The following is a 24,668-nucleotide window of genomic DNA, read 5'->3' as shown; positions in this document are numbered from 1 at the left end:
CTCTCTCTCTCTCTCTCTCTCTCTCTCTCTCTCTCTCTCTCTCTCTCAGGAGCGCATCTTCCTGACCCTCTCCAACTACATCTTCACGGCAGTCTTTCTGGCTGAAATGACAGTGAAGGTAATGAGCAGGATGGGGGGTGGGGGGAGCACTGGTTTGGAGCCTCTGACCTCTGATGGGGGTGGGGAAAATAGAACCGGTAGAGGGTAGGAAGGTTGGCCAGGGTGGAAGGCATGGCTGGGGACTGATGGGAGAGCAGCTAGAGCCAACAATGTGGTGGTGGTCCCCAGGTGGTGGCACTGGGCTGGTGCTTTGGGGAGCAGGCCTACCTGCGCAGCAGCTGGAATGTGCTGGATGGCTTGCTGGTGCTCATCTCCGTCATCGACATCCTGGTATCCATGGTCTCTGACAGCGGCACCAAGATCCTCGGGATGCTGAGGGTGCTGCGGCTGCTTCGGACCCTACGTCCACTCAGGTGAACGCCCACACACCTTTAACAACCAACACCCCCCACAAGGGAACAAAATCCCTTGTGCACCTTACCTCCTGGCTATGACTCATAGGTAATTCTGTGATGTACTCCAGACAACATTCAAGTTCCTGCTCTGGTTATTTCCTTCCAAGTTACATGGCCACTGTCAACTCTGTACACCCCTTCCCAGTGTGAGGCACTTTCCCACTCTACCCTGCTGTGACTAGCTCTGTTGGGAGCACAATATAACGGTTCATAGGGCCCTCATGGCCTCTAGCTGAAGCTCTCCCATAGAGTCCCCTCAGGGTGATGTTCTTGCCCTCCCTGTGAGTGACACATCCTCCTCCTGTCTTTCCTCACCTTCTGCACCCCTCAGGGATCACCCACTGCTATAACACTTCTCCTAGCAGGGGATAGGCCTTTTCCAGTCAGGCACCCCCAACCTCCCAACTCAGAATTTCTCCCCAGTGAGGATGATACCAAAATAATAGAGCTGCTTCTCCATCTGTAATGATCCATCTCCTCTTGCTTGTTCCTCCCTGCATGCCCCTACTACTGTCTCCTAGTTGTCACCACCCCCACCCTGTCACGCTGCGTCCCGTCCCTGGGTGATGCCTCCCTTGTGTGGAACCCTCTCCACTCCAAGCCTGATTAGGAAATACACTTGATAGCCTGAGAGTGGAGGCGGAGATTTTGGAGCTGCAAGTGCCTGTTGGGAGACTAGGGAAAGGGGGGAAGTCCTCTTGGTGGGGGCTCTGTGAAAAGGGGACTTTTCCATAGCGTGTGGTGGAAGGACAGCAAGCTAAGGTGGGGGGAAAGGGGCCTACCAGGGCAAAGGCTATGGGTGGGCGCGTCTGAGTGTTTACCATCCTTCCCTCTGCTCTCCAGGGTCATCAGCCGGGCTCAGGGGCTGAAGTTGGTGGTAGAGACTCTGATGTCATCCCTCAAACCCATCGGCAACATTGTGGTCATCTGCTGTGCCTTCTTCATCATTTTTGGAATTCTCGGGGTGCAGGTGTGTGGAGGAGTTGGGGTTGGTGGCTAGAGGTGTCTGAGAAAAACCCAGGAGTCTCTTCTCTCATCTTGGTCCTGGGTCATCATGCTCCTGCCACCGTTGTTCCAAATGAAAATAAACAGCGTCCCTTCGCTCCAGGGCCTAGGCTTCAGAAAGCTGGGAACCTTTTGGGGTACCTCTTCTCTAAGGGACCCAGTTTCACAAGCGCATCAGGTCCATTGGCAACTGCAGCTTGTTGTCCCTGTACCGTGGTGTACTTAATCACACGTCTCCTTCTGCTTGCTTCGGGATCTCCTCCCTTCTCTGCCTCTCCAAGCAGGGTGGGCTGAGTGCCAGGCCCGGGGATCCAGAGCCCAGACAGCTGGGCCAGGTTAACAGAGTGCTGGCAGGCAGGCGGGTGCAGACCCCAGACAAGGCAGGAAGTGGGGGCTGCCGGGGAAACCTGGCTTCTGGCCCAGAGAAGGAACTTGGCTTTGGAGGAAAAAGAGCCACAGCAGCCTGCAGGGTTCAGCAGACATCTCAAGGGACTGGGGAGCCCCTCAGGCCCGTCTTCGTCTTCTAGTGTCCCCACTCCAGCTGCAGGGTAGACAGCTGGCTTCTGAGCAGTTTGGAAACTCCTGGGTGGCTGCCGCTACTCTCTCCCCCCTTCCTCCTCCTGCTTCTAGAATGCCCACTGTGCCCTGGGGAAGGGCTGTTCCTTGGTTTCCTAGAAATTCTCTAGCCTCAAGGACCAGGCTACATTTGCCAAAGCTGTGCAGAACCTCTCTGCTCCACCCCCATTCCACATGTGGTCTGGTGTCCGCCCCTTCCCCACTTCCCTTGGCTTGGGAGAGTGAGCCATTGTTGAATCCAGTCCCATTGGTTTAGGTTGATCCTAAATGGTTCCCTCACCCCTGTCCCCAATCCTCCTGTCCTTCAGATCCCTTCCCTATCACCCGCAGCAGTCATGGCCTGGGCTATCCTGTCCCTCAGATCCTTTCCCTATCACCCACAGCAGTCATGGCCTGGGCTATCCTAGAACAAGAGTAAACTTTCTAGACAGACCCATAGTTAAGACTTTTTCTGCCAGCTATGGCCTTAGTGAGTCTCTGAGCCTCCGTTTTTCTTTCTCTAAAGTGGGGCTCATAATCTATGCTCTTCATAGTCACTATGAGAATTAAAGGCTTAGCTCGGTGTGGCCCTCAAACTTGAGCGTCCATCAGAGCCACTGAGGCTCCTTGTTAAAAGACTGTGGACCCCACACTAACACATCTATTGGATCTAGGAAGTCGGGTGGGCTAAAGGAGCAGTGCTCTCTGGTGATGTTTTTGGACTTCCCTTCCCCACATCTGGAGCTTCACTGTGTTCTTGGTAGAAGGGGAATGGACAACTCCCTCCTTTCACCTTGTCCTTCCTCTCTGGGACCAGGAAGAGGGTACCTATAGGGGAGTTTCCTGTCAGAGTTTCTGGCTGACACCAGAGGTGAGCATCCCAGTCACCCAAGGTGTGCTCTATCCCTGGACCCGGAGCTTACATGGAACTGGGAGCCCTGGGCTTACTCTCTGTCTCCCACATGTGTGCCAGCTCTTCAAAGGGAAGTTCTTCGTGTGTCAGGGTGAGGACACCAGGAACATCACTAACAAATCTGACTGTGCTGAGGCCAGTTACCGATGGGTCCGGCACAAGTACAACTTTGACAACCTGGGCCAGGTGAGTGACGGGTTTGGGATAGGGAGGAGCTTAAAGGTGGGAACACACATCCATCCCGAGTAATGTGTACCAAGACAGCTGGAGGCGGGCAGCCACAGAGACTGGCCTCCTGCTGGCCCATTGTCACCATGTCCCAGAGCTAGTGTACCTGCAAACCTCAGTGAACAGACCACAGAGACCTGTAGCTCTCCAAAGATGAAAGGATAGAGGATCACAGAAGTGTGTGTGTGTGTGGGGGGGTGTCCCAGGGCCACAGTGCCACACAGTAGAGCACATGTGAAGTTGGGAGCAGGCTGCTTTAGATATGAACCCTGTCACTATCACCGTCAGTTCAGTGACATTGGGCAGCTGAGCTACAGGGGCCTCCATTTTCTCATCGGGAGAATAGGTTCATGCTACTATTTCCTTGGGTTTTGTGCATGTATAATGTATAAACACGTATTTGTTTACATGGTGAGAGTTTGTATTTTTCCTCCCGATTTGTGGAAATGGATACGTAGACAGTGAAATAGCTGAGCAGTGCAGACTGGTGTACTTACTTGCCTACCATTCATGGGGACTTGAGGTCTTAAAGAAAAACCTCTGTTTCTTGCTGGTTTGTTTTGCCTTCTAGACTCCCAGGGCCTTAGGATATTCCCACGCTAGATGAGATCAGAGATTCAGTCATCTCTCCTAGCGTCTGACCAACCATGGGGTCCAGAGACAGAGTGTTCCCTGAGGACCTAGAGTAGGAACCCCAAGGTGTTGTTGGGAGATGCTTTGATCGAGTGTGATGGGTAGTTTGGCCACACATTCTAGGTTTCAAACAGTCTGTTATCTCCTCTCGTCTCCTACCCCACCCCCACCCCCAGGCTCTGATGTCCCTGTTTGTGCTGGCCTCCAAGGATGGTTGGGTTGACATCATGTATGACGGGTTGGATGCTGTGGGTGTGGACCAGCAGGTAAGGTGGTAAGAAGGACCGTTTCTGGGTTCAGGTCGTTCAGCCTGGGCTGGTTACCAAGTGTAACGAGGCAAGCATGCTTCAGAAGAACATGCTGCAGTTTACTGCAGGGCTGTGTCGGTAGGCCTGCAAATACGTTTTTTTTTTTATTTTTTTTCAAACAATGGGGGAACAGGTGAAAATTGTTAAATGTGGCATGAAAAGTCTGAGGGACTGAGAACACTGGGCTCCCATTCCTTCAGGGCAGGAGTGAACAGAACAAAGAAACAGCTACTAGATAGAGGATAGCCATTCTTGCCTGATGCCAACTCATTCCAGCCTTCACCTGTCAGATCCCTGGGGCTATTTAATTTTGTACCCGTGCAGCCGAGGTGGGCAACACCTGAGACAGTTCCCCCTCAGGCTGATGTGACCCCGTGGTCTTCCTGCTCTCCACCAGCCCATCATGAACCACAACCCCTGGATGCTGCTATACTTCATCTCCTTCCTCCTCATCGTGGCCTTCTTTGTCCTGAACATGTTTGTGGGCGTGGTGGTGGAGAACTTCCATAAGTGCCGGCAGCACCAGGAGGAGGAGGAGGCGCGCCGGCGTGAGGAGAAGCGACTACGGAGGCTGGAAAAAAAGAGAAGGAGTAAGGAGAAGCAGATGGCCGGTCGGTAGTCTTTCCACATCTCTCTGGGTCATGCTTGACCTTGGCCTTGTGACTGCAGGGGGTTAGGAGCTGGGGCCCAGGGCTGGGAGAAGTGCTCCTGCCCTCTCCCCATCTCCTTTCCTCGACAGCATGTCCGCCTTTAGAGCCTGCATGAAGCAGACCAGGTTAGCCCCCAGGGGGAAGGAGTTGCCCCCCAGGAGGCTCCCTAGGTCTCGGCCTCATACTCCCCAGAGGATACCAGGTAGAAATGGACACTTGGACACTCAGCATCTCAGCATCCCTCAGAGGAAGGAAAGCAACCTGACCTGACATCACACCTCCTAGTACTGGTGTGTCCAGTGACCTGGGATTAGCCTAAGTGCTAACTCAGATCAACCCAGGTTGTATTCTAACCTCTGTAACTTGCTCGGAGGCCATACATAGTTGCTCACCCAGGGCTCAGGTGGACCTACAAAGAGTCAGTAATTGAGATTGAACTTCAGGACCACACTCTTTTCCCTTTCTCCAACAAAACTACCTGGTTCTCTGATGGTTGATGATTTCTTGCTGAAGAAGAAAAAAGAAAGATAGACAGAAAGGAAAGAAGGAAGGAAGGAAGGAAGGAAGGAAGGAAGGAAGGAAGGAAGGAAAAAGGAAAGAAGGAAGAAAGGAAACTCAGGTGTGGTAGCACAAGCCTATATATGATCAGAGCTCCCAGAAAGCAGAACAGGATCGCAGGTTTAAAGCTACCCTGGACTATATAGTGAGTTTTAGGCCAGCTTGGGCTAAACAGTGAGACACCATCTCAAAAAGCCAAAACCCAAATGAAGAAAGGCCTCTGGAAAGTTTTATGCTCCCAGGAAAGCTAAATAATCGCGCTCTGTGGCCCAAGACCCCTCCAGGCCCTCGCCTACGCTCCCAGCAGCTCTTGCACACAGTGTGCGTGGCTCTGTGCCTCTCACCTTCAAGCTTTGCCAGGGACAGGCTGAGACACATGGGAAAGACACAGAGCTGGGACTAAAGGAGACCAGCCCAGTCGCTGCTTTGTTTCTGGCATGTGTGCAGGTGTGTGTGCACCTGGCTCCCTCTCGCTCGGGATTCTTGTCTGTCTGCTGTTCTGTCATCTCCGAACCTCTCTCAGTCACAGCCCACGTTCCTCCACGTGTCTGTCTGTGTGGGTTTCAAAGCCTCCATGTGTCTCCCTGTGTCTCTCCCTGTTTGGTCTGTGGGTTTCCCTCCTCTCCACCCGCTCACAAACCAGTCTGCCTTCCGCCGATCGGATGTGTGCCGTGCTCTGAGTTTCCCCTTGGTGTGTGGAAATGTGAGTACCACCAAATGAGTCGGGGGCTCCGTGTCTCCGGCCCCTTGTCCCCTTGGCTGCATCTCCCGCTTGCCTGTGGCAGGTGCTTGGAGGATGGGGAGAGTGTGGAGGAGTCACAGACAGGATGAGAGCGGGGACAGAGCCAGAGCTGCTCCAGGAGGATGTGGAGGGGGACTCTGGCCCCCAGGTGGCCATGAGCAGGTGCAGCTCCCTGCCTCTCACAGGCACCCATTACCTTCCATAGGCCCCGCCTCTTCCCAGTTCTGGGTTGGGGTCTAGCCTTGGCTTCCCTTAGACTCTACAGCTGAGCAGGTACCCTGTCCTCAGGGCCACTCTCCCACTTCTGCTCCACCCACCGCCTACCCCTTGCAGTGAACTGTCTCAACAAGGCATCTGCACATGCTTTTGGGGGGAGGGGGAGTTGGCAGGAGACACTGTGGCCCCTGCCCAACCAGCTGGCTCCTCTTCTGGGGTCTGTAGCTATTCAGATGCAGCTGAAGCCACAGCGGGGGTAGGAATGGACATCTGTTCTGATGACAGTCTGCCCCTCCCCCTTCCAGTACTTTCCTACCCCTGTGACCCTGGCGAGTTGGCTGAAACATTTGTCTTCTTTGGCTGTCCCGAGTCTGGGCTTGGGCATTGAGAACGAGCTGCTGGTGCTCAGCACACCCCATGTGTAGGCAGAGTGAGGGTTGGAGCTGAGGGGGAGCGAGCTGCTGAGGGGCCCTGCCCAGCACACCTGGTCCGGTCAATGACCAATGTCGTGTTTCGTTCTTTTAGATCTAATGTTGGACGATGTAATTGCTTCCGGCAGCTCAGCCAGCGCTGCGTCAGGTACTGCGTCTGGGGTGTGGGTTCATGCGTGTGGGGACATACTCTTTGCTCCCTCTCCATGGCTCATTGGTTCTATCCTCTAGGGGCGAAGGGCTGAGGGTCCTTGGGGCCCCCAAGAGGGCAGGGCCTGATGTGTTAAGTCTCCGTCGCACCCCTAGCCCCATAGGCCCGTGATAAGTTGGGTGGAGGTGTGGTGGGCCTTGCACCCTCTGGCTCAACAGTTCTTAGAGGACCAGGTCTTTTACAAAGGTCTTGGGCTTCTGCTGTCTTGGTACCTCCTCCCTGCTCCCTGTCCCTCACCATTTGATTAAGCTGCAAATCTCTCTGCCTTCTCTAGTCTGAAGGGGAGTCTTTGATCCAAGGGGAAGGGTGAGAGGAGCAGCAAGGGGAAGGATTTGTTTTAACAATGTAGCAATGAATAATTGAACCAACTCATTAATAGTCAAGTCACCACGGTGGCCCGCATCATCACTACAAACAGCAGAAATTGGGAATCGAAAGACTGAGTTAGCTACAAGCTTCTCCCCCCAAAAGCCAGAGGCTTGAGAACAAGTTGAGTCCTTACCTCCTAAATTTCTGTGTCTCTGGGAAGACTTCCTAGTGCCTGCCCTTCGCCCTGTGCCTCACTCTGTCTCCGAGTTCCCTTCTACTGCTCCCCAGATGGAGGTTGGGAGGACCGAAGTCTATGGCGGGGCTGTGGGGCCCCATCCCATCCCCTGACATCTCCACCTGGCTGTTCCCAGGCTGTTTATCCCAGGAGCCCTCTTCTGGCCTCCTCCTGCAGTTTGGAAGACTTGAAGTAGCAGCATGTGGGGAACGGCTGGGCTTTCCTAGTTTTTACTAATTAAAGGCACATTTAATTGCTGATCATAGCTTCTGAGCTGTAGAAGGTCACACTCTAACTGATGCTGAAGAGAAAACTGTGTTGCCATTTGTCTATGGGGTCTTCACATGAGCAGATGTATACTTTCTTCTAAGCCTTGAGAAATTTTTATTAAGAATGAAAGGCCTTCTACTCGGCTGCTTTCTCCACTGCGGAGGGCTTGGGGTTTCAGCCTGGGAACCTCTGACTGAACCATTCCTCATTCCCTAATTCAGGCAGACACCATCCTGGGGGATGGACTGCCAGGTCTGTGAGGACTCAGAGACCTACTCAAGGGGCTCTCTGAGCTTCGACAGATCCTCATCTATACCCATGGGCCTGAGCTATGGTATTCGACATTGAGTAGCTTCTCTCTGGGGTCTCAGGAGTCTCTGGCTGGTTTGTGTCTCTGTTGCTAGGATCCCCGTGTCTCTGTGTGGGACTGTTTTCTAAATTTCTGACATTAAGGGATGAGGGGAAGGTGGGAGAACATTCTCTTCAGCTTAGCCTTTCTGAGGTATTGAACAACAGATTCTAGTGGAGACTGAAGAATGCACATGTTCACCATTACCCCTGTACACTGCCCAACACAGAGCTGGCCCACACAGGCTCCTCCACCCAGGGGACTGTCTCATTATTCAGCACATGTAGGCACAGCCACCAAGGCACACCATGTCTACGCCACAGCACATACTGGCCATCTCGTCCTGTACTTTTACCCAGGGACCCTGGCTTGCTCCTGCTGCCACATGAATTATTCTCTTAGGTTGTAACAATGACCCAGACTCTAAACAGGTCCTCAAAACATCATCTATCCTACTTCTCAGAGCCTGGGGTTCTTCAGGGTCTATACCAGAGTTTGCCAAACTTCACTGTGAGTAAGACTTACATGGAGAGACAGGACAAGACATCCTGGGACTCACCCTAAAGGTCTCCCACAGAGGGTCTTGGTCCTGAATTTCTTTTCTTTTCTTTTCTTTTCTTTTCTTTCTTTCTTTCTTTCTTTCTTTCTTTCTTTCTTTCTTTCTTTCTTTCTTTTTTGTTTTTTAAGATTTTGGTTTTATTAAGATTTATTTATTTACTGTATGTGAATACACTGTCTCTGTCTTCAGAAGAGGGCATTGGATCCCATTACAGATGGTTGTGAGCAACCATGTTGTTGCTGGGGATTGAACTCAGGACCTCTGGAAGAACAGTCAGTGCTCTTAACCGATGAGCCATCTCTCCAGCCCCCTGAATTTCTAATAGACTCCCAGATTCTGGGATACTGGTATGCCAGTCTACCTACCACGGTGACAGGCGTGAAGCCAAGTCTGTCGTGTGGGTTTTCTAGGAGTCAAATGTGTAAACCCCACTTCCTGCTAACACACTTTCATCGGCCCTTCTGTGGCCAGCAGGAGGTATCACCTGGCCACAGAAAATGAAAAGGGAAAAGTTGGATTAGTGAGAGACCCTGGGCCTAAACTTAGGTCTAAAGGGAGAGATTTGGGGCTGCTAGGTGACAAGACCTGTCCTGTGACACTTGACCTCCAGCACCAGCTTCACATCCTCAGCCACCTCTGGCCTCCATCTCTACTAACCTCCTCTTCCCAACCCCCCAGCAGGCCAGGAGGATCCCAGCAGCATGGCGTTTGCTGTGGGGGCCTGTAACCCTGCTAAAAGCCTATTTCCTACCATTGTCTCTTGCAAACCTTCTGCCCTGGCTGTGCCTTGGGCTCCCTGTGACCTCTGCTAACTCACTGTGCCTGTTGCTGTCACCCACAGGCCCCTCCAGCTCTCCTCATTTGCCTCTGGGCCTTCCTAGGGGCCCAGGGCCTTTCTTCCACGGTCTCACTCTGAGCTCTACTCTACCAAAGACAGTTGATAACTGGCAGAAAGGAAGCAGTGGTCAGGAGGGAGGCTGGAGTCTTGCTGTCTCATTCTGGTGCTGGGCCACGGGCTTTCTGGGTCTCTCTGGATGGCAGAGGGACTGCTGGAGGACAGGCCGCTCTAGTTGGTTTGGTGCTCTTTGGACTTGTGTTTCTAATGTTTCCTTGATGCCTGCTGATCTGGGCTGGGGGCTGCAGTCAGAAGGGTATTTGGGACCTGGAGCTATGAACAGATGCCCTGCCTCATCCGTGCCTCCTCACTCCCCTGAGTTGCCTGGAGGGTCCCTGGCTGAATGTAGCCCCACCACCATCACCCAGGCTCCTGAAGCAAGGCTGGAAGGCAGAGTTGTTGTTGGTGATACCTCTGTTTGGCCCTGATGTGCCTACAATAGTCATGTTGGGATAAGGGGTTGGGGGATGGGGGCAAGGGGACTTCTCCCTTCCAGCCTCCCCTCAACATTGTTTCAACTAATAACAGGGCTAATAAGGAGCCGCTTCTTCTAACCTAATTGTATTCAAACATTTTAGTTAATTCTCCATTCATATTTTAGCATAATGGGATCGGGTGTTCTCGGCATTTATGGAGATTAATGCAGAGAAAGAGTTCCGGCTGCTGAGGCAAAACAGGGCGACTAGCGCCCTCTGGTTCTCATGGTACTGAAGGAAGGAAGGAAGGAAGAGGCCTTGGCTGGCCTAGCCACCCTCCACCATCGGGTGTGGATGACCTGTGGGCTCATGGCATCCCTTGCCTCTGGCATCTCCACTCCCCACATTCTTGGGTGTTGGGAAGGCTGCCTGAGCAAACAAAGCCATACTTGGCTGCCCTACTTTGAAACAAAGAGATGACCTCAGGCACCTCTGAGATGTACCTGGCTGTGTTGTGTCTGTGCCCTGGTTATCCACACCTCAAGGCCGATGTGGAGAGGGGTTAGGTGGGCTTGCGGATTAGTCACAAAGCCAAGCCGTCCACTTCTGGGCACTCTTCTTCCTTTGGCTTTTGGTGGGGACTCACCCCCCAGGCCAGTCCCTGCCTCAGTTTACCTCTTTGAAGGAATCCTCTGCATGGGAAAAGATAGATGTATTTGAGCTGGCCTGGGCCCAAAGCTTTCTGCCACCCCTGGGCCAGTTGGTCCCTGGCATGGTCCTAGAGGCTGTAGGCCTTCCTGGCTGGCTTCCGCCAAAACCTCCTAAGAGGGGAAAGGCTGTCTGGGACCTGAGGCTGCCCATGCTTTCCTGGTGAGGGTTTTCTTCCCTCCGTGTGGCTTTCTGTGAGACCCATCTGTTGGCATATCTCCAGAGAGCGTGTCCCTCACCTTGGCCTGGCCCTTACTCCAGCACCTAAAGGAGGGTTCCCCTGAAATCTGCCCCCACATTTCTCTTGCCTGCTTGGCAGGATTACCTTCTGGTACTGTGACTTTTCTAAGTGGTTGGCTAACTACAGGAAAAACACTATGCCTGTGACAGATCTCAGACAGCGCTTCCAGCCCAGTCTGCGGTGAAAGGCCGCCCCAATACCCAGGGTAGACTGGGTACTCATTAGAAACTGGGTGAGTCTGTGAGGCTTCAGCCTTGGGCCTACGGAAACCCTGCATCTGGCCCCCACCCCTGCCAGATCCTGGGTGCCACCTTCCTAGCTTAAGTATGGGACAGGGCAGAGCCCTGGACCTCCGCCTCTACCCTCCCCACATGGAGCTGTGGGAGTCTGGGGCACTGCCCTTTGTAGACTCTGTGGTACAGAGCAGGCAGCCAAGATGTCCAATTTCCAACCTCCGGTCCTATCACAAATCCCAGCTCTGTGTAATCCCTTCGGCAGCCCCAGGGGCTGAGTTTGGGAAAGGCACTGGAGCCTTCACCTCGGTGGTTGGAGCTCTCTCTGAGCCCGATTAGATGGGATCTTTCATCTTATTGATCCACCTTGCTGCTGAACATGGAATCAAAGGTTATAAGGGCCTGGTGTAATTTAGAGGCTGCCACAGGATATGGGCTCACCCAGTGTCTAATGTGAAGGAGGGCTTTGCATGTCTCTGTCCCATTCCACCCTGACTGCAGGCAGTAGAACAGATGCTTGACAGGAGACAGGCCAAAACAGCCGGCTCCTGCATAGGGCAGCGGGGGTGGGGGTGGGGATTGAATTGGTATTGGGATGCTGGTGACCCGGAATGTTTCAGCACTGGCGTAGAGGCTGGCGGCAGGGTGGGGATGTGGGTGGAGGGGTGGAGGGGACAGTGCCTGATGTTTGCTCTACTTTCTTTCCTGCCCCCACCAGAAGCCCAGTGCAAGCCCTACTACTCTGACTACTCCCGCTTCCGGCTCCTTGTCCACCACCTGTGTACCAGCCACTACCTGGACCTCTTCATCACTGGTGTCATTGGGCTGAATGTGGTCACTATGGCCATGGAACATTACCAGCAGCCCCAGGTGAGAACGAGAGATGGGTCAGCAGTCTCGGGACCTTCCCAGGCTGAAGTATAGCCTCTGGGTGCCAGGCAAGTGTTGGGGGAACTACGTGGGTCCTTGTACCTGCCAGTCTCCTTAGAAGTGGGTATCACCTTTGTTTTATACAGGAGGACTCTAAGTCTTGGTAGCTTAGTTGGCTTGACCAGGATCACACAGCTAGGAAGTGGGGAATGAGTACATTTTTATTGAGCATCTAGTATGTGTGGCTCTGGGCCTTGGAAGGTGAAGAAGACAGACTGATGTTTGTTTGCCCTTCAAGACTCAGATTCTAGTAAGTTCTCAGCCCCCAGACTCATCTGTATTCCAGTCATCCTTCTCATTCACCTTCCCTGTCAGTCTCTCCAACTGGACAGGGCGAAGGTTGAACTGATAATGGACAAGCCTCTTTCCAGTGTTATGTGCCTTCTGGCATATTCTCATGTGTGTCTCAAGGAGAAATTAAGTGCCAGGTTTGAATAGTCATGGGATAGTGGCCAGTGGTCAGCCATCATGGCAGGAAAGGGGGAAAACGGGCTCCCTCAGCTTCACCTTACTTGCCAGCTCTGGGAGGTATTGTGATGGAGGGGTGGGGCAGGCTTCCGCCTTGGGCCTACAGAAACCCTGCATCTGGCCCCCACCCCTGCCAGATCCTGGACGAGGCTCTGAAGATCTGCAATTACATCTTCACTGTCATCTTTGTCTTGGAGTCAGTTTTCAAACTTGTGGCCTTTGGCTTCCGCCGATTCTTCCAGGACAGGTAACGCGGAGGAGGAGGTCTGGGAGAGTGGAGAGTAAGTAGAGATGTGTCTCCTGGGGAAAATACCCAGAAGGCTTTTGAACCTGGGAGTCCAGCTGCCACCCTACAGCTGATGGGGATGGTGGTCCCAAAGCCAGACTTTAAGGGATGGAAGGGATTTTGGCATTTGACAAGGCAAGACTTAGAGGGCTTTGGCAGCATGAAATCACTGTAGCCTAGGATAGCACTAATGCCACAGAGCTTGGAGCTGGACTACCTGTTGGATTTGAATCCTAGTGACCAGTGACTTTGGGTGTGCCTCAGTTCCCTCATCTGCAAAATGAAAGCTGACACTGTCCATGTCAGAGTTGTGGTATGAATATTAAGCTCTTAAGACAGCACTCTGCTCAAAGTAAACATAAATACTGAAAGCCAAGACAGATGAGGCCAGGTGCCATGGCTCATGCTTGGAGTCTTTGCATACTGCAAGGCTGACAGGAGGAGAGTTTGAGTTCAGTTTGAGAAACATAGCAAAACACCATATGGGGGAAACAGGGATAATGATTAAAAATGAAAAGCACAGGCCCTTCCCAGATCTAATTTTCTGTGCCACCATGGCACTCTCCACCATGCTCCCTACCCCCACTCAGGGAGCTGCATTTCCGATTTTCCAGGTGGAACCAGCTGGACCTGGCTATTGTGCTTCTGTCCATCATGGGCATCACGCTGGAGGAGATTGAGGTCAATGCCTCACTGCCTATCAACCCCACCATCATTCGTATCATGAGGGTGCTTCGCATTGCTCGAGGTAGGTTCAACACTTGTAACTGCCTTCCCCAGAGGGAGATGGAAAGAGTTGGTTATGCGGATGGCTCTGGGTTTCCAGGAGCTTTTTCCTAGCCTCTATATAAAAGGCTTGTCCAGCATGACAAGCTGGGGTATGGGTGGACCATCCCACCAGCTCCAGCTCAGCCTGGTACTCCCAGCTATGTGATGGGGGGCCCGGAGGGGCCAGCTCATGACACTGTCCTGTTCTGCAGTTCTGAAGCTGTTGAAGATGGCTGTGGGCATGCGGGCACTGCTGGACACGGTGATGCAGGCCCTGCCCCAGGTAGCTGGGAGGTAGGGTGGGCAGAAGGGAAGGGTCCTCCTGGGGAGGAGGAAGTGCCCTCCAAAAGGGCAGGGTCCTCAGGGAAGCTGGCTGGAGAGCCAGCAGCGTCTTTTCCGTTTCTTTTCCTCTTCTCCAGGTGGGGAACCTGGGACTTCTCTTCATGCTATTATTTTTCATCTTTGCAGCTCTGGGCGTGGAGCTCTTTGGAGACCTGGGTGAGTTGAGGTTTGGGGATGGTGGAGGAGCCAGGGATGGAGACCAAGAGGGGTCATGAGACTAACATGGCTTTCCCCCTTTCCCTTTTTCCCCAGAGTGTGATGAGACACACCCTTGTGAGGGCTTGGGCCGGCATGCCACCTTTAGGAACTTTGGTATGGCCTTTCTGACCCTCTTCCGAGTCTCCACTGGTGACAACTGGAATGGTATTATGAAGGTGAGAACCTAGGAACCCCTTGCCAGGGCTTCTGGAACAACACGGGGGGATACCTAGCCTCTGATGTAAGATTCTAGAAGAGGATATATTAGCCATGAATAAAAGCATGTCCCCCTTGTTGCCCGTGTCAGAATGCTGTAGACTCTGTCCCCTCAGGACATGCTCTGGTTCACTCATACTTCACAGCACCAGGACACTGATGTCCCTTCTTACCCAGGGCCTTCTCCCTCAGCACTCTGATATCCCATGACGGCTCCATCAGCTGCTCTCCCCACCCTCATGCCTCTGCCCTCGACACCTCCCACAGGACACCCTCCGGGACTGTGACCAGGAGTCCACCTGCTATAACACCGTCATCTCACCTATTTACTTCGTATCCTTCGTGCTGACGGCCCAGTTTGTGCTGGTCAACGTGGTCATAGCCGTGCTGATGAAACACCTGGAAGAAAGCAACAAAGAGGCCAAGGAGGAAGCTGAGCTGGAGGCCGAGCTGGAGCTGGAGATGAAGACACTCAGCCCGCAGCCCCATTCCCCGCTGGGCAGCCCCTTCCTCTGGCCTGGGGTGGAGGGTGTCAGTAGCCCTGACAGCCCTAAGCCTGGGGCTCCACACACCACGGCCCACATTGGAGCAGCCTCGGGCTTCTCCCTTGAGCACCCCACGGTGAGCAACAGCGCCCCTTCTAAAGGGCCATGGGACAGGAGAGGAGCAGGGAGGGCAGGCAAACAGCAGCTCAGTGAGGACATATAGATGCCCAGGAGGCCCCAGGGCTTCTCCTCCATTCTCCTGCCCCTCTTACCTCCATGTTGATGGAGCTAGTTCTCAAGTGCCCCTCCCCAGAATGACTGCCCATATTCTCTGCTTACGGCTAGCCACCCTCTAGCAACGCGGTGCAGTCTTGCTAGCTCCTCTAGCCTGGTGTGGCTTCCCCTTCTAGGCTCCTAGGATCAAGGCTAAGTTCTCTGTTTCCTTCCTGTTTCTTTTTTACCCTTACCCGATTGTCAAACCTCTTTCCTACATGCTCTCTTACCTTCCTAACTCCCTTCCATCTCCCTATCCTTCCCTTTCCTCTTTATCTCTCCCTCTCCCCTGTGGACCCTGACTATTCTCATCCCCCACCTCTCATTCATCCTGCACCTTCCCCATGCTCCTCTCTCATCTCTGTCGCTGTGTGTTTGTGTTTGTGTGTGTGTGTGTGTGTGTGTGTGTGTGTGTGTGTTTGTGTGCGTGTGACATGGGTTCCACTTCCACTCTTTCTACCCCTGGCCAATCCCCCTGTCCTGGTCCTTGACACTTCTCATTGTTACCCCTCTGATCCCTGCTCCCCTGGCTCTCCTGGCTCCCCTTATGGGCTGGTCCTCCCAGGACAGACAGCTGTTTGACACCATCTCCCTGCTGATCCAGGGCTCCCTGGAGGGGGAGCTGAAGCTGATGGACGAGCTGGCAGGCCCAGGGGGCCAGCCCTCTGCCTTCCCTTCGGCCCCCAGCCCGGGCGACTCCGACCCACAGGTTACTGTAACTCTGTCCCATGCTCCTTCCTCTGACCCTGCCAAGTTGTGCCATGCTGTGCTGTGCTTCTGGGGTGGCTGGGGGTATGGCCTGCCCACTGAGTATCTAGAGAAAGAGAAGCTATAGGACCACATAATTGAACACTGCACCTGGCAGGAGGCCTTGGGGAGAATACCCAGGCTCTGGAAAGTAGGGAAATCACCCTATCAAGGGAGAGAAAGGGATGGAAGAGGGGCTTGGTGAAATTCATAAGAAAGATACTGGAAGAGAGTGCAGAGATGGAGCAGTAGGATTTGAGGGGTAAAGGAGGCTAGGAATCAGGTCCAGGAGAGAAGATCCTCTGAGGTTAGTGCAAGTGGCCATGGGACCCATAGAGGCACCTGTTTTAACTAGTCTGTTTTTTTCTGTAGTGTCCAGCACCCATCCACACTCCTCTGGTGGCCTTGTAAGCACCAAGTCCACTGGACATGATGAGGGCTGTCATTGTCAGTTTTCTATCCTGAGGGAATAGAAGTGAATTCTGGGACATAAACGTGAAGTAGGTCTTTGGTTTCCTCACCAAATGCAATCCCTTCCCAGAGCACCTAGGGTGCTCTTCCTTTCACAGGTGCAGGTTATCCTGAGCTGTTGCTTTCTTGGTCCCTCCAGACCTGCTCTCCTCCCATTGGCTCAATACTCCTCCAATAAATACCCCACCCCCACCCCAGGTCAGGGGTGTAGACTACAATTGAAGCCGAGTGACACACAGCCTGCTGGGAGAAGGGGTAGGCTCACAGGTTTCTAGGCAGTCTTTAGCCTGGTAGTGATATTCACATGGTAAAGTCCTGTGTCTCTTGTTAGAATCCAGTCTCAGACCTGGCAATGACCTAGAAAGGAAATCTAGCTAGTCTCTTCTCCAGGCTCCCCAATTCTAAGCTAAGCCCACAGGAAAGGTGGAGGGAGGGGGATGGGCTAGGACAGTGATCAGAACAGCCCACTCACCCAAACACCACTCACCCTGCCCCCCCCCCCATATCCTGCTGGTGAGCCAGCTAGATGCTTTATGCTGGCCCCCTTCACACTAGCTGGGAGAGCACTCCTCAAGGCCTACATTGGAGAAAGGGGAGCAGGTTGCAGGCAGGCGGAGGAGGGCCCATGAGGGGAGAAGCCAGAATCTGGGGACAGGCCAAGTCCTGCTAGGCTTTTGGAAGCGAAGAGAATAGGCAGAAAACAGCCGTCAGACTGGTGGCATTGTCCCCAGTGTGCCCCCCCAACCCCCGCTGCCATGCTGCTCTGTCTGCAGAGAGGAGACGGGGCTTTGCTGGCCTTTCTTCTTTTTATTTTATTTGTTTGGTATCATCTTTATGAGAGTGGAAGCCCTCTCCTCTGTTCTCTCCCTGGGTGCTGGTAGTGTGGGAGGGGGCTGCTAAGATGCCTGGGGTATCTTTAGAATGTGTTTCTGCATCTCTTGGTCTCTCTGCTTTGCCAGTGTTTGCTCTGTCTCTTTGGTGCCTGCTGCAGACTCTCTGATCAGCACAGGGGGGTTGAAGTGGGAGAGGGGAGGGGCTGTGGGTATATTGGGAGAGGGGTGGGGAGTGAAATGGGATGTCTTCCTCCCCGCTTTGTAGAACGGGGAAGTGGGGGCTGTGAGTGTGCCGAGTGTGCGTCCTGGTTTCTCATGCCTGCTCATCTCTCTCCTGTCTAGATCCCTCTAGCTGAGATGGAGGCTCTGTCTCTGACGTCAGAGATTGTGTCTGAACCGTCCTGCTCTCTAGCTCTGACGGATGACTCTTTGCCTGATGACACTCACACACTCTTACTTAGTACCCTGGAGAGCAATGTACATGCACACATCCCTTGCTGCTCCCCCAGTCTGGGCTCGGCTGACTGCAGGGCTCCAGATCTTCCTCCTACTCTGTGCCCAGGTCCTGCCCAGAGGCGTTCATTTGTGGGCACAAAGTGCCCCAGCCTTTGCTGGCATGAATTTTTCCTTGTACCCCCTGAGGGGAATAAAGAAAATAGATAAGATAAAAACCAAGACCCTGCTCAGAGGGGTCACATGAGCCGCCGTCCGTGGTGACAGGGTTATTCCAGGAATGACAGTCCAAAACAGAAGTGGCTTGGGAGACAGCTTCTGTGTTTGGAGCCCTGTACCAGCCAACCCTCCCTCCCTGCTCCCTCCTCCTGCCTCTCTCTCATGAGACTCACTAGTATCCTGGGTGAGACCCATATCTTTGCTGTCACCACCATGCCTTTCCCCCTGGGGAACTGTTCCTGTTTCCTTTTGCTGTCCCTGTGTGTCTTTGTGTCCTGTCCTCAACAAGCTCTGGGGGCTTGGTGCTCTGACCTTTCTACCCTTCCTCAGTTTCCCTCTGCCCCACCCCCACGGCAGTGAGCAGCCCCCTCCTCTCACCGATTGCCTTCTGGTGTGAGAGTTGGGCCAGCTGAGGCAGGATCTTGATCAACATCTGGGAAGGGCTCTAGAGGGTGTGGCCAGTTGGAAGAAGTGGGTCCTGGGATTGAGAATAGAAGGGGTGGCTCAGACTCTACTCAGCATAGCCGTCTTCCATTTGCTGGGACTGAGACCAGCTGAGCCCATGGGTAAGGAAGGGCTTTGCAGCCTCCCTGAGACCAAGTAGCCTAAGAGAAAGGGATTCTAAAGAGGGAGAGAAACTCTTAGGATCTGGCTACTGCCTTTCTTTGAAACAAGTTTCCCAGACCCTCTCCCACCTCAGTCTGTCCCCTGAGCGAGTACTGAGTTCCCAGTACCCAGGACTTGCTCCCCACCTCCACCCTCCAGAGTCTCTTGTGTGGTTAAAGTAGATCTGCAGACTAGAATGAGAGCATGTCCCTTGTGTTTACCGGTTACTTAACCTGTAAGGATCCAGCTCAGGCCTGTCCCCTGTTGATCCCTGGGGTAATTTTCAGACTCTCTAAGAGGACCATATGCAGTGCTGGGGGCTGCTCTCTCTTCACTCACCCCTCCTCGTCCTCCACCATCCCCAGAGGCTCATGGGTGATCCTGTGAGCATGCTCTCAGGGTGGGGCCTTTCCACTCCTTCCTCCCTGTATGCAGAGACTGTATGTATGTCTTCCTATTTCCTACCATGCTCATGCCCATTACCTTGGCCTAGGAGGGTGTGGAGGTGGGTGTGGGTAGGTGGGGGGAGGACTGTGGGTCTGGTGGGAGGGGGTTTAGTTCCTGCTGTCTAGCTTTTCCTCAGCTACCAACCCTATCTGCACGCTCTTCACCGCATCCCCTGATCCTTTTGCAGATGGTACCCCACCCTGAGGAGGTGCCCGTCCCCCTAGGACCAGACCTGCTGACCGTGAGGAAGTCTGGTGTCAGCCGGACACACTCTCTGCCCAATGACAGCTACATGTGCCGTAATGGGAACACTGCCGAGAGATCCCTAGGACACAGGGGCTGGGGGCTCCCCAAAGCCCAGTCAGGTACCAAGACTGGGGTAGAAACAGCTTAGCTCACACAAGGAAAGCCAAACTTGCCTCAGACCAACAAAAGCAGTGTCTCTTATTTTGAAGAAACCCTATGCTAAAGGGAAATACCCAGACTGAAGGAAGTAGCTTTCATCCAGGGTAGTGAGGTGTAAAAGCCCTGATGGGGAGGAGGGTCTGAAGGGAAGCAGCAAAGTCTGTCCCTACTCACCCCTCCGTTTCCCTTCCCCACAGGCTCCATCTTGTCTGTTCACTCCCAACCAGCAGACACCAGTTGCATCCTACAGCTTCCCAAAGATGCACGCTATCTGCTCCAGCCTCATGGGGCCCCCACTTGGGGTGCCATCCCTAAACTACCCCCACCTGGCCGCTCCCCTCTGGCTCAGAGGCCTCTCAGGCGCCAGGTAAGCAAGTGTGGAGGGCTGGACTTAGGTCCTGGGGTGGGGCTCTCTAATTGGAATTCCTATGTTGTTGGTAATGACCAGAGTTGACAATCTTATTCTTCCAGCTAGCATATACTGCCTGCCAATGATAGAGCAGCTCTAGATACTAGGGACACGGTACTGGGTAAAGGAGAAGTAGTTGGAGTTTGCCCCCTACCTCATGTATATACCTTGTTTCACTAAGGAGTCCTGGGGTCCAAGGTACAGTTGTTGCCAGGGCAACCGACATCCATTGGAGGTGGTATCCAGGAATCAAGACTCCCAATCCCAGGTCCAGAGTTTCCACCACTTCTTCATACTTTGGGCTAAACTGAAGGATACAAGGCAGGGTTTGAGTGTTTTAACTTCAGGTCAAGCCTGAGGTCCACTGTCCATGAACCCGAGAGTGACTAATAGAGCCAAATGATGCTTGTGTGCCTTGCATTGATGTCTGTGTCTCCTGGCCACAGATATAGGAATATCTGTCAGCATCAGGCATGGTTCCTCCTCCCACACCCACTCCTCAAGCAGCTTCCTGCTGCTAGGCACTGGGACACAGTTGCTGCTCTCTGAGCTCAGTAAGAACAGAGACACACATGCTATCAGATTACAGCAGCCACAGGTTAGAGCCTTACGGTGCTTTTGTGCGTTGTAGAGGGGAGCCCAGAGGAGACAGGGGCTAGTTTACTTGAAGTGGATTGACGGGGACTTGTCACAGAAAACCCATGTTCAGAAGAGCAAGGGATACTTGTTATTGGGAAGGGTATTCAAGGCCAAGGGAACTGTTGCCTTGCTCGCTCTCCCTAAAGGCTAGAAACACAAAGAGGCCAGTTTGAGAAGCAAAGCCAGCACGAATTCTTTCTTGCCTCCTAGGGCCCGAAGACTGCAGAGAGTTCCTCCTGCAGTATTTAGGGAAATTGAGCAGGGAGGACAGAAGAAAGGTTTGGTGGTTGAAGGGGAGGTGTAGTCCACAGAGCTCAGAGAGCTCATAACCCCCAATAAGAGGAGCAAATAGGGTGGTCCTGCAGCTTTGTGGTGATTAGGGACAGCCAGCATGACAGACAGGATAAAGGATAATCCGTGTTGGAAAGGAAATCCCTGGGCTGAGCCTGCTTCCACTCCCTACAGGCAGCAATAAGGACTGATTCCCTGGATGTTCAGGGCCTGGGTAGCCGGGAAGACCTGTTGTCAGAGGTGAGTGGGCCCTCCTGCCCTCTGACCCGGTCCTCATCCTTCTGGGGCGGGTCAAGCATCCAGGTGCAGCAGCAGCGATTCAGCAGCCAGAGCAAAGTCTCCAAGCACATCCGCACGCCAGCCACTTGCCCAGGCCTGGAACCCAACTGGGCCAAGGACCCTCCAGAGACCAGAAGCAGCTTAGAGCTGGACACAGAGCTGAGCTGGATTTCAGGAGACCTCCTGCCCAGCAGCCAGGAAGAACCCCTGTCCCCACGGGACCTGAAGAAGTGCTACAGTGTAGAGGCCCAGAGTTGCCGGCGCAGGCCTGGGTCCTGGCTAGATGAACAGAGGAGACACTCCATTGCTGTCAGCTGCCTGGACAGTGGCTCCCAACCCCGCCTATGTCCAAGCCCCTCAAGCCTCGGGGGCCGACCTCTTGGGGGCCCTGGGAGCCGGCCTAAGAAAAAACTCAGCCCACCCAGTATCTCTATAGACCCCCCGGAGAGCCAGGGCCCTCGGCCCCCATGCAGTCCTGGTGTCTGCCTCAGGAGGAGGGCTGCGGCCAGTGACTCCAAGGATCCCTTGGCCTCCAGCCCCCTTGACAGCACGGCTGCCTCACCCTCCCCAAAGAAAGACGCGCTGAGTCTCTCTGGTTTGTCTTCTGACCCAACAGACCTGGACCCCTGAGTTCTACCCACTCTCCCCCAACACCTTTCTCCACTGGGTGCAGATTCTAGCTCCGCCTCCTGGGCAGTATTTCTGAAAAGTCCCATGCAAGCAGCAAACAGCGTAAGCAGCCAGGAGGCACCGCCTGCCTTCTTCAGTGGCTGGGAGATGACAAGGAGGACTTCCGGAGAGTCAGTCTGAGGGTCTGAAGAGAGCACAGCCCTGGAGCCCCCACCTCCAGGAAGAAGGAGAAGCCCAGTGTGGCCAAGGCTCCCAACACCCGGAGCTGTTGGGAGAAAGCAATACGTTTGTGCAGAATCTCTATGTATATTCTATTTTATTAAATTAATTGAATCTAGTATATGCTGGATGTACGACATTTTGTGACTGAAGAGACTTGGTTCCTTCTACTTTTATGTGTCTCAGAATATTTTTGAGGCAAAAGCGTCTGTCTCTTGGCTATTTTAACCTAAAATAACCAGTCTAGTTATATTCCCTCTTCTTGTAAAGCACAAGCTGGGACCGTGAGTGTATTACAACCCAACGGCGGCCCATCTTCAGCGGAAAGCGAGAACCATTTTGGAAACTGTCATGTAACTTATTTTCTCCTTTAATCTCGTCATCGTTTTCTGTAGGGGGAAAAAAAAAAGAGAAAAAGAGAAAAAAATGAAGATTTTACAAATGAAATGGAACCTTTTTATATATACATACATACATATCTATATATCTATATATCTATATAAAATAAAGTAATTTTCCAAAATAAAAAGTTAATCACAGTCCAGAGTAAAAACAAAGGGGATGGAGAGATAGGCGTGTTTAAATGACGGGAAGAGTCCTGGAGATGGGAAGTGGGTGGGGGAGGGAAGATTCTGGGTTCTCTGTGTGTGTGTGTGCACGCGCGCACGTGCACGCCCAAGCATTGGCATGTGTGAGCTTTGTGTTTGAGAGAGGAAGAGCTCAAATGCCCAACCCTGGAGAGCTCCATCCTTGCACCTCCCCTGCAAGCAGAGAGGAGAAGAGACCCCTGTGCCTGGGAGGGCTGGAAGACAGGGGCTTCTGTTTTTCTATCAGAGTTTTATCGCATCTTCTGAGCCAGGCAGCTCAGAGAATGTGAGTAATTCCAGATTAATTCTTATTTCTGCTGACAGCTATCAGCAGCGCATTGAGAGCTAGAAATTGGCATAATGAAGCTGTTTTGTTTAATGTGGCCGGTGGGGCCTGGGAGGCAGCCTCAGCTGCTGCAGATCTAAATCAAGGGGCTAGTGGAGGAGGGGTAAATGCTTCTGGGTGTTCCCTGCCCTATTCTTCCACCCCAGCATTTGCCACACTCCTGACTGGGTGGTGACCTGAGGTGTCTGGGCTAAAGCCTCTTGCCTTGAACTTCATCTATCTGCCTGCTGAGGCTGAGATTAATCTGTGTAAACAGAACAGGTCGCGCCTCCCCTCCCTGAAGGATGAGAATGCAGGGACCTGGACTGGAGTCCAGAGGAGATCTCCTGATGAAGCTGAAGGATTGGTGGTAGCCACAACGTGGAGCTAGGGAGCTGGCTCCCTGAGGGGTGATAAATGATACAATCAAGGGGCTTACAAGGTCTGCTGCTGCCTGCCCAGTGGGAGGGAGCCAGAGGAGGGGGAAGAGGGGGAAAAGGCCACCAGTTCAGGGGAGCCAGGAGTCCAGTGAACCACCTGACCTAGAGCCACCTTTCTGCTGCCGTGGCTGGCAATAATAGTCTCTTGGTTGAAGTCTTCATGCCAAAAAGGAGTAACCATAGACTCGGCCAGCCTGTTCACCCATCAGCCATTGAAAACATCTATCCTGTCCCATTTCTATTCCCTTGAACATCCCCGCCCTTTCTAAGACAGGTGTGTGTGTGTGTGTGTGTGTGTGTGTGTGTGTGTGTACTCATGCTTTGGCATAGAAATCAAACCCAGGGTTTATATGTATTGGAGGCAGTACTCTACCACTAAGCTGCATTCCCACCCCTGGATTGGTGTCTTGAAACCTCAGTGACATTCCTCACTCACAGCCCCCATCTGCACAGACAGCTGGGAGCCCACAGTGCCAGGCTGCTGGCTGCTGGGAGGCTGGACTTGCAGGCGTCCATCCTCTGGCCTATTTCCTAAGCTGAGAGAGCTTTTCTGATTGCTCTTTGGGGCAGAAATGATACCACTCGTGGAAGCAAACACCTGGTTTGATCTTCCTAGGGTGTTTGATGGTACCGGGGGCTCCGATCCCTCTAGCCCTCTCAGCTGGAGAAAGGGGATGCTTGTACAAGCTGGCTTTTCTCTCTTTGCTTTCATTCTTTCTTTCTTTGCTTGCCTTTCTTTCTTTCTTTTTTTTTTTTTTAAAGGAAGCTGTACAAAATTCCTAGAGTTTTGCCACCTGGATCTAGAGATAAAGCTTTTACATTTTTGTAAAATTCTGTAGCTGTCTGTCCCTTATGGGTGGGAGGTTTGGGAAGGGGGAGTCTGGGAGATTCCCCCCCTTCTTCTAGTGGTAAGAAGAGTCTGTGTCAAGGTGAAGCAGAAGGCTGAACCCCCTCCTTCACCCAGAATTTCCTCATTAGCATCACTGCCTCTATAAACACAGCAGTGCAATGATGCTGTGGTGTCACTTGAGGTAATACATAGCATGCCTGACTCTTTCTACAATCCTGTTCCCCTGCTTCTCTCTTCCCAGTAAAGACTCAAGAAGCTTGATGAGGGCTTCACTGAATATGCTTTAGGGTTGCTCTCCAGGGAGCTACTGTGATCCACCTGGTGAGAAGGCAAAGCCCCCTTCTTCTGCTCCCCATCCCACACCATGTATGGACCGGAAAGCACTTCTCTGGCAGGAAACAGTGCCTACACAGGGACATCTGGGTGGTACTTTGGACATATTAATAGCAGAATGAAGGTGGATATTTGGGGGCAGGGAGTACTGTGGTTAATTCTTCCTACATTGTAAAGTCTTTGTGGCCAGGCTCAATGATGCATCTCTGTAATCTCAGCCCTTGGGAGATGGAAGCAGGGGGGTGGGGGTGGGAGAATCAGGATCTGGAGGTCATTCTCCACCACATAGTGAGTTGGAAACCAGCCTGGGCTACAAGATACTCCCTGTGTAAACCAACC

The 24,668-nt window shown here is 53.0% G+C and overlaps 1 protein-coding gene across 30 annotated transcripts in view; it reads left to right on the top strand.

Annotated features, from left to right (window-relative positions):
• The window catches only part of Cacna1g (calcium voltage-gated channel subunit alpha1 G), a 65,437-nt gene extending 43,109 nt beyond the window's left edge, over positions 1-22,328 (top strand). For 2 of the 30 annotated variants that reach the window (XM_028772286.1, XM_028772285.1), the window contains 18 exons: positions 50-118; positions 289-473; positions 1,359-1,485; positions 3,049-3,174; positions 4,026-4,115; positions 4,555-4,768; positions 11,899-12,050; positions 12,716-12,825; positions 13,479-13,612; positions 13,845-13,915; positions 14,052-14,130; positions 14,227-14,348; positions 14,656-15,009; positions 15,712-15,855; positions 17,540-17,674; positions 19,110-19,287; positions 19,525-19,694; positions 20,841-22,323. In XM_028772286.1, coding sequence (XP_028628119.1) covers positions 50-118; positions 289-473; positions 1,359-1,485; positions 3,049-3,174; positions 4,026-4,115; positions 4,555-4,768; positions 11,899-12,050; positions 12,716-12,825; positions 13,479-13,612; positions 13,845-13,915; positions 14,052-14,130; positions 14,227-14,348; positions 14,656-15,009; positions 15,712-15,855; positions 17,540-17,674; positions 19,110-19,287; positions 19,525-19,694; positions 20,841-21,575 — 3,195 coding nt within the window. In that variant the 3' untranslated portion in view covers positions 21,576-22,323. Of the gene's footprint in view, positions 1-49; positions 119-288; positions 474-1,358; positions 1,486-3,048; positions 3,175-4,025; positions 4,116-4,554; positions 4,769-6,848; positions 6,903-11,898; positions 12,051-12,715; positions 12,826-13,478; positions 13,613-13,844; positions 13,916-14,051; positions 14,131-14,226; positions 14,349-14,655; positions 15,010-15,711; positions 15,856-17,539; positions 17,675-19,109; positions 19,288-19,524; positions 19,695-20,840 lie in introns of all 30 variants that reach the window. The other 28 variants (XM_028772306.1, XM_028772300.1, XM_028772298.1 and 25 more) reach the window with 21 other exon arrangements.
• The last annotated feature ends 2,340 nt before the right edge of the window (positions 22,329-24,668 follow it).

The sequence above is a fragment of the Grammomys surdaster genome, unplaced genomic scaffold (assembly GCF_004785775.1).
Source record: "Grammomys surdaster isolate TR1022 unplaced genomic scaffold, NIH_TR_1.0 213, whole genome shotgun sequence".
NCBI lineage: Eukaryota > Metazoa > Chordata > Mammalia > Rodentia > Muridae > Grammomys > Grammomys surdaster.
Note: the sequence above shows the minus strand (reverse complement) of the source record. Positions and strands in the feature narration are given on the sequence as shown.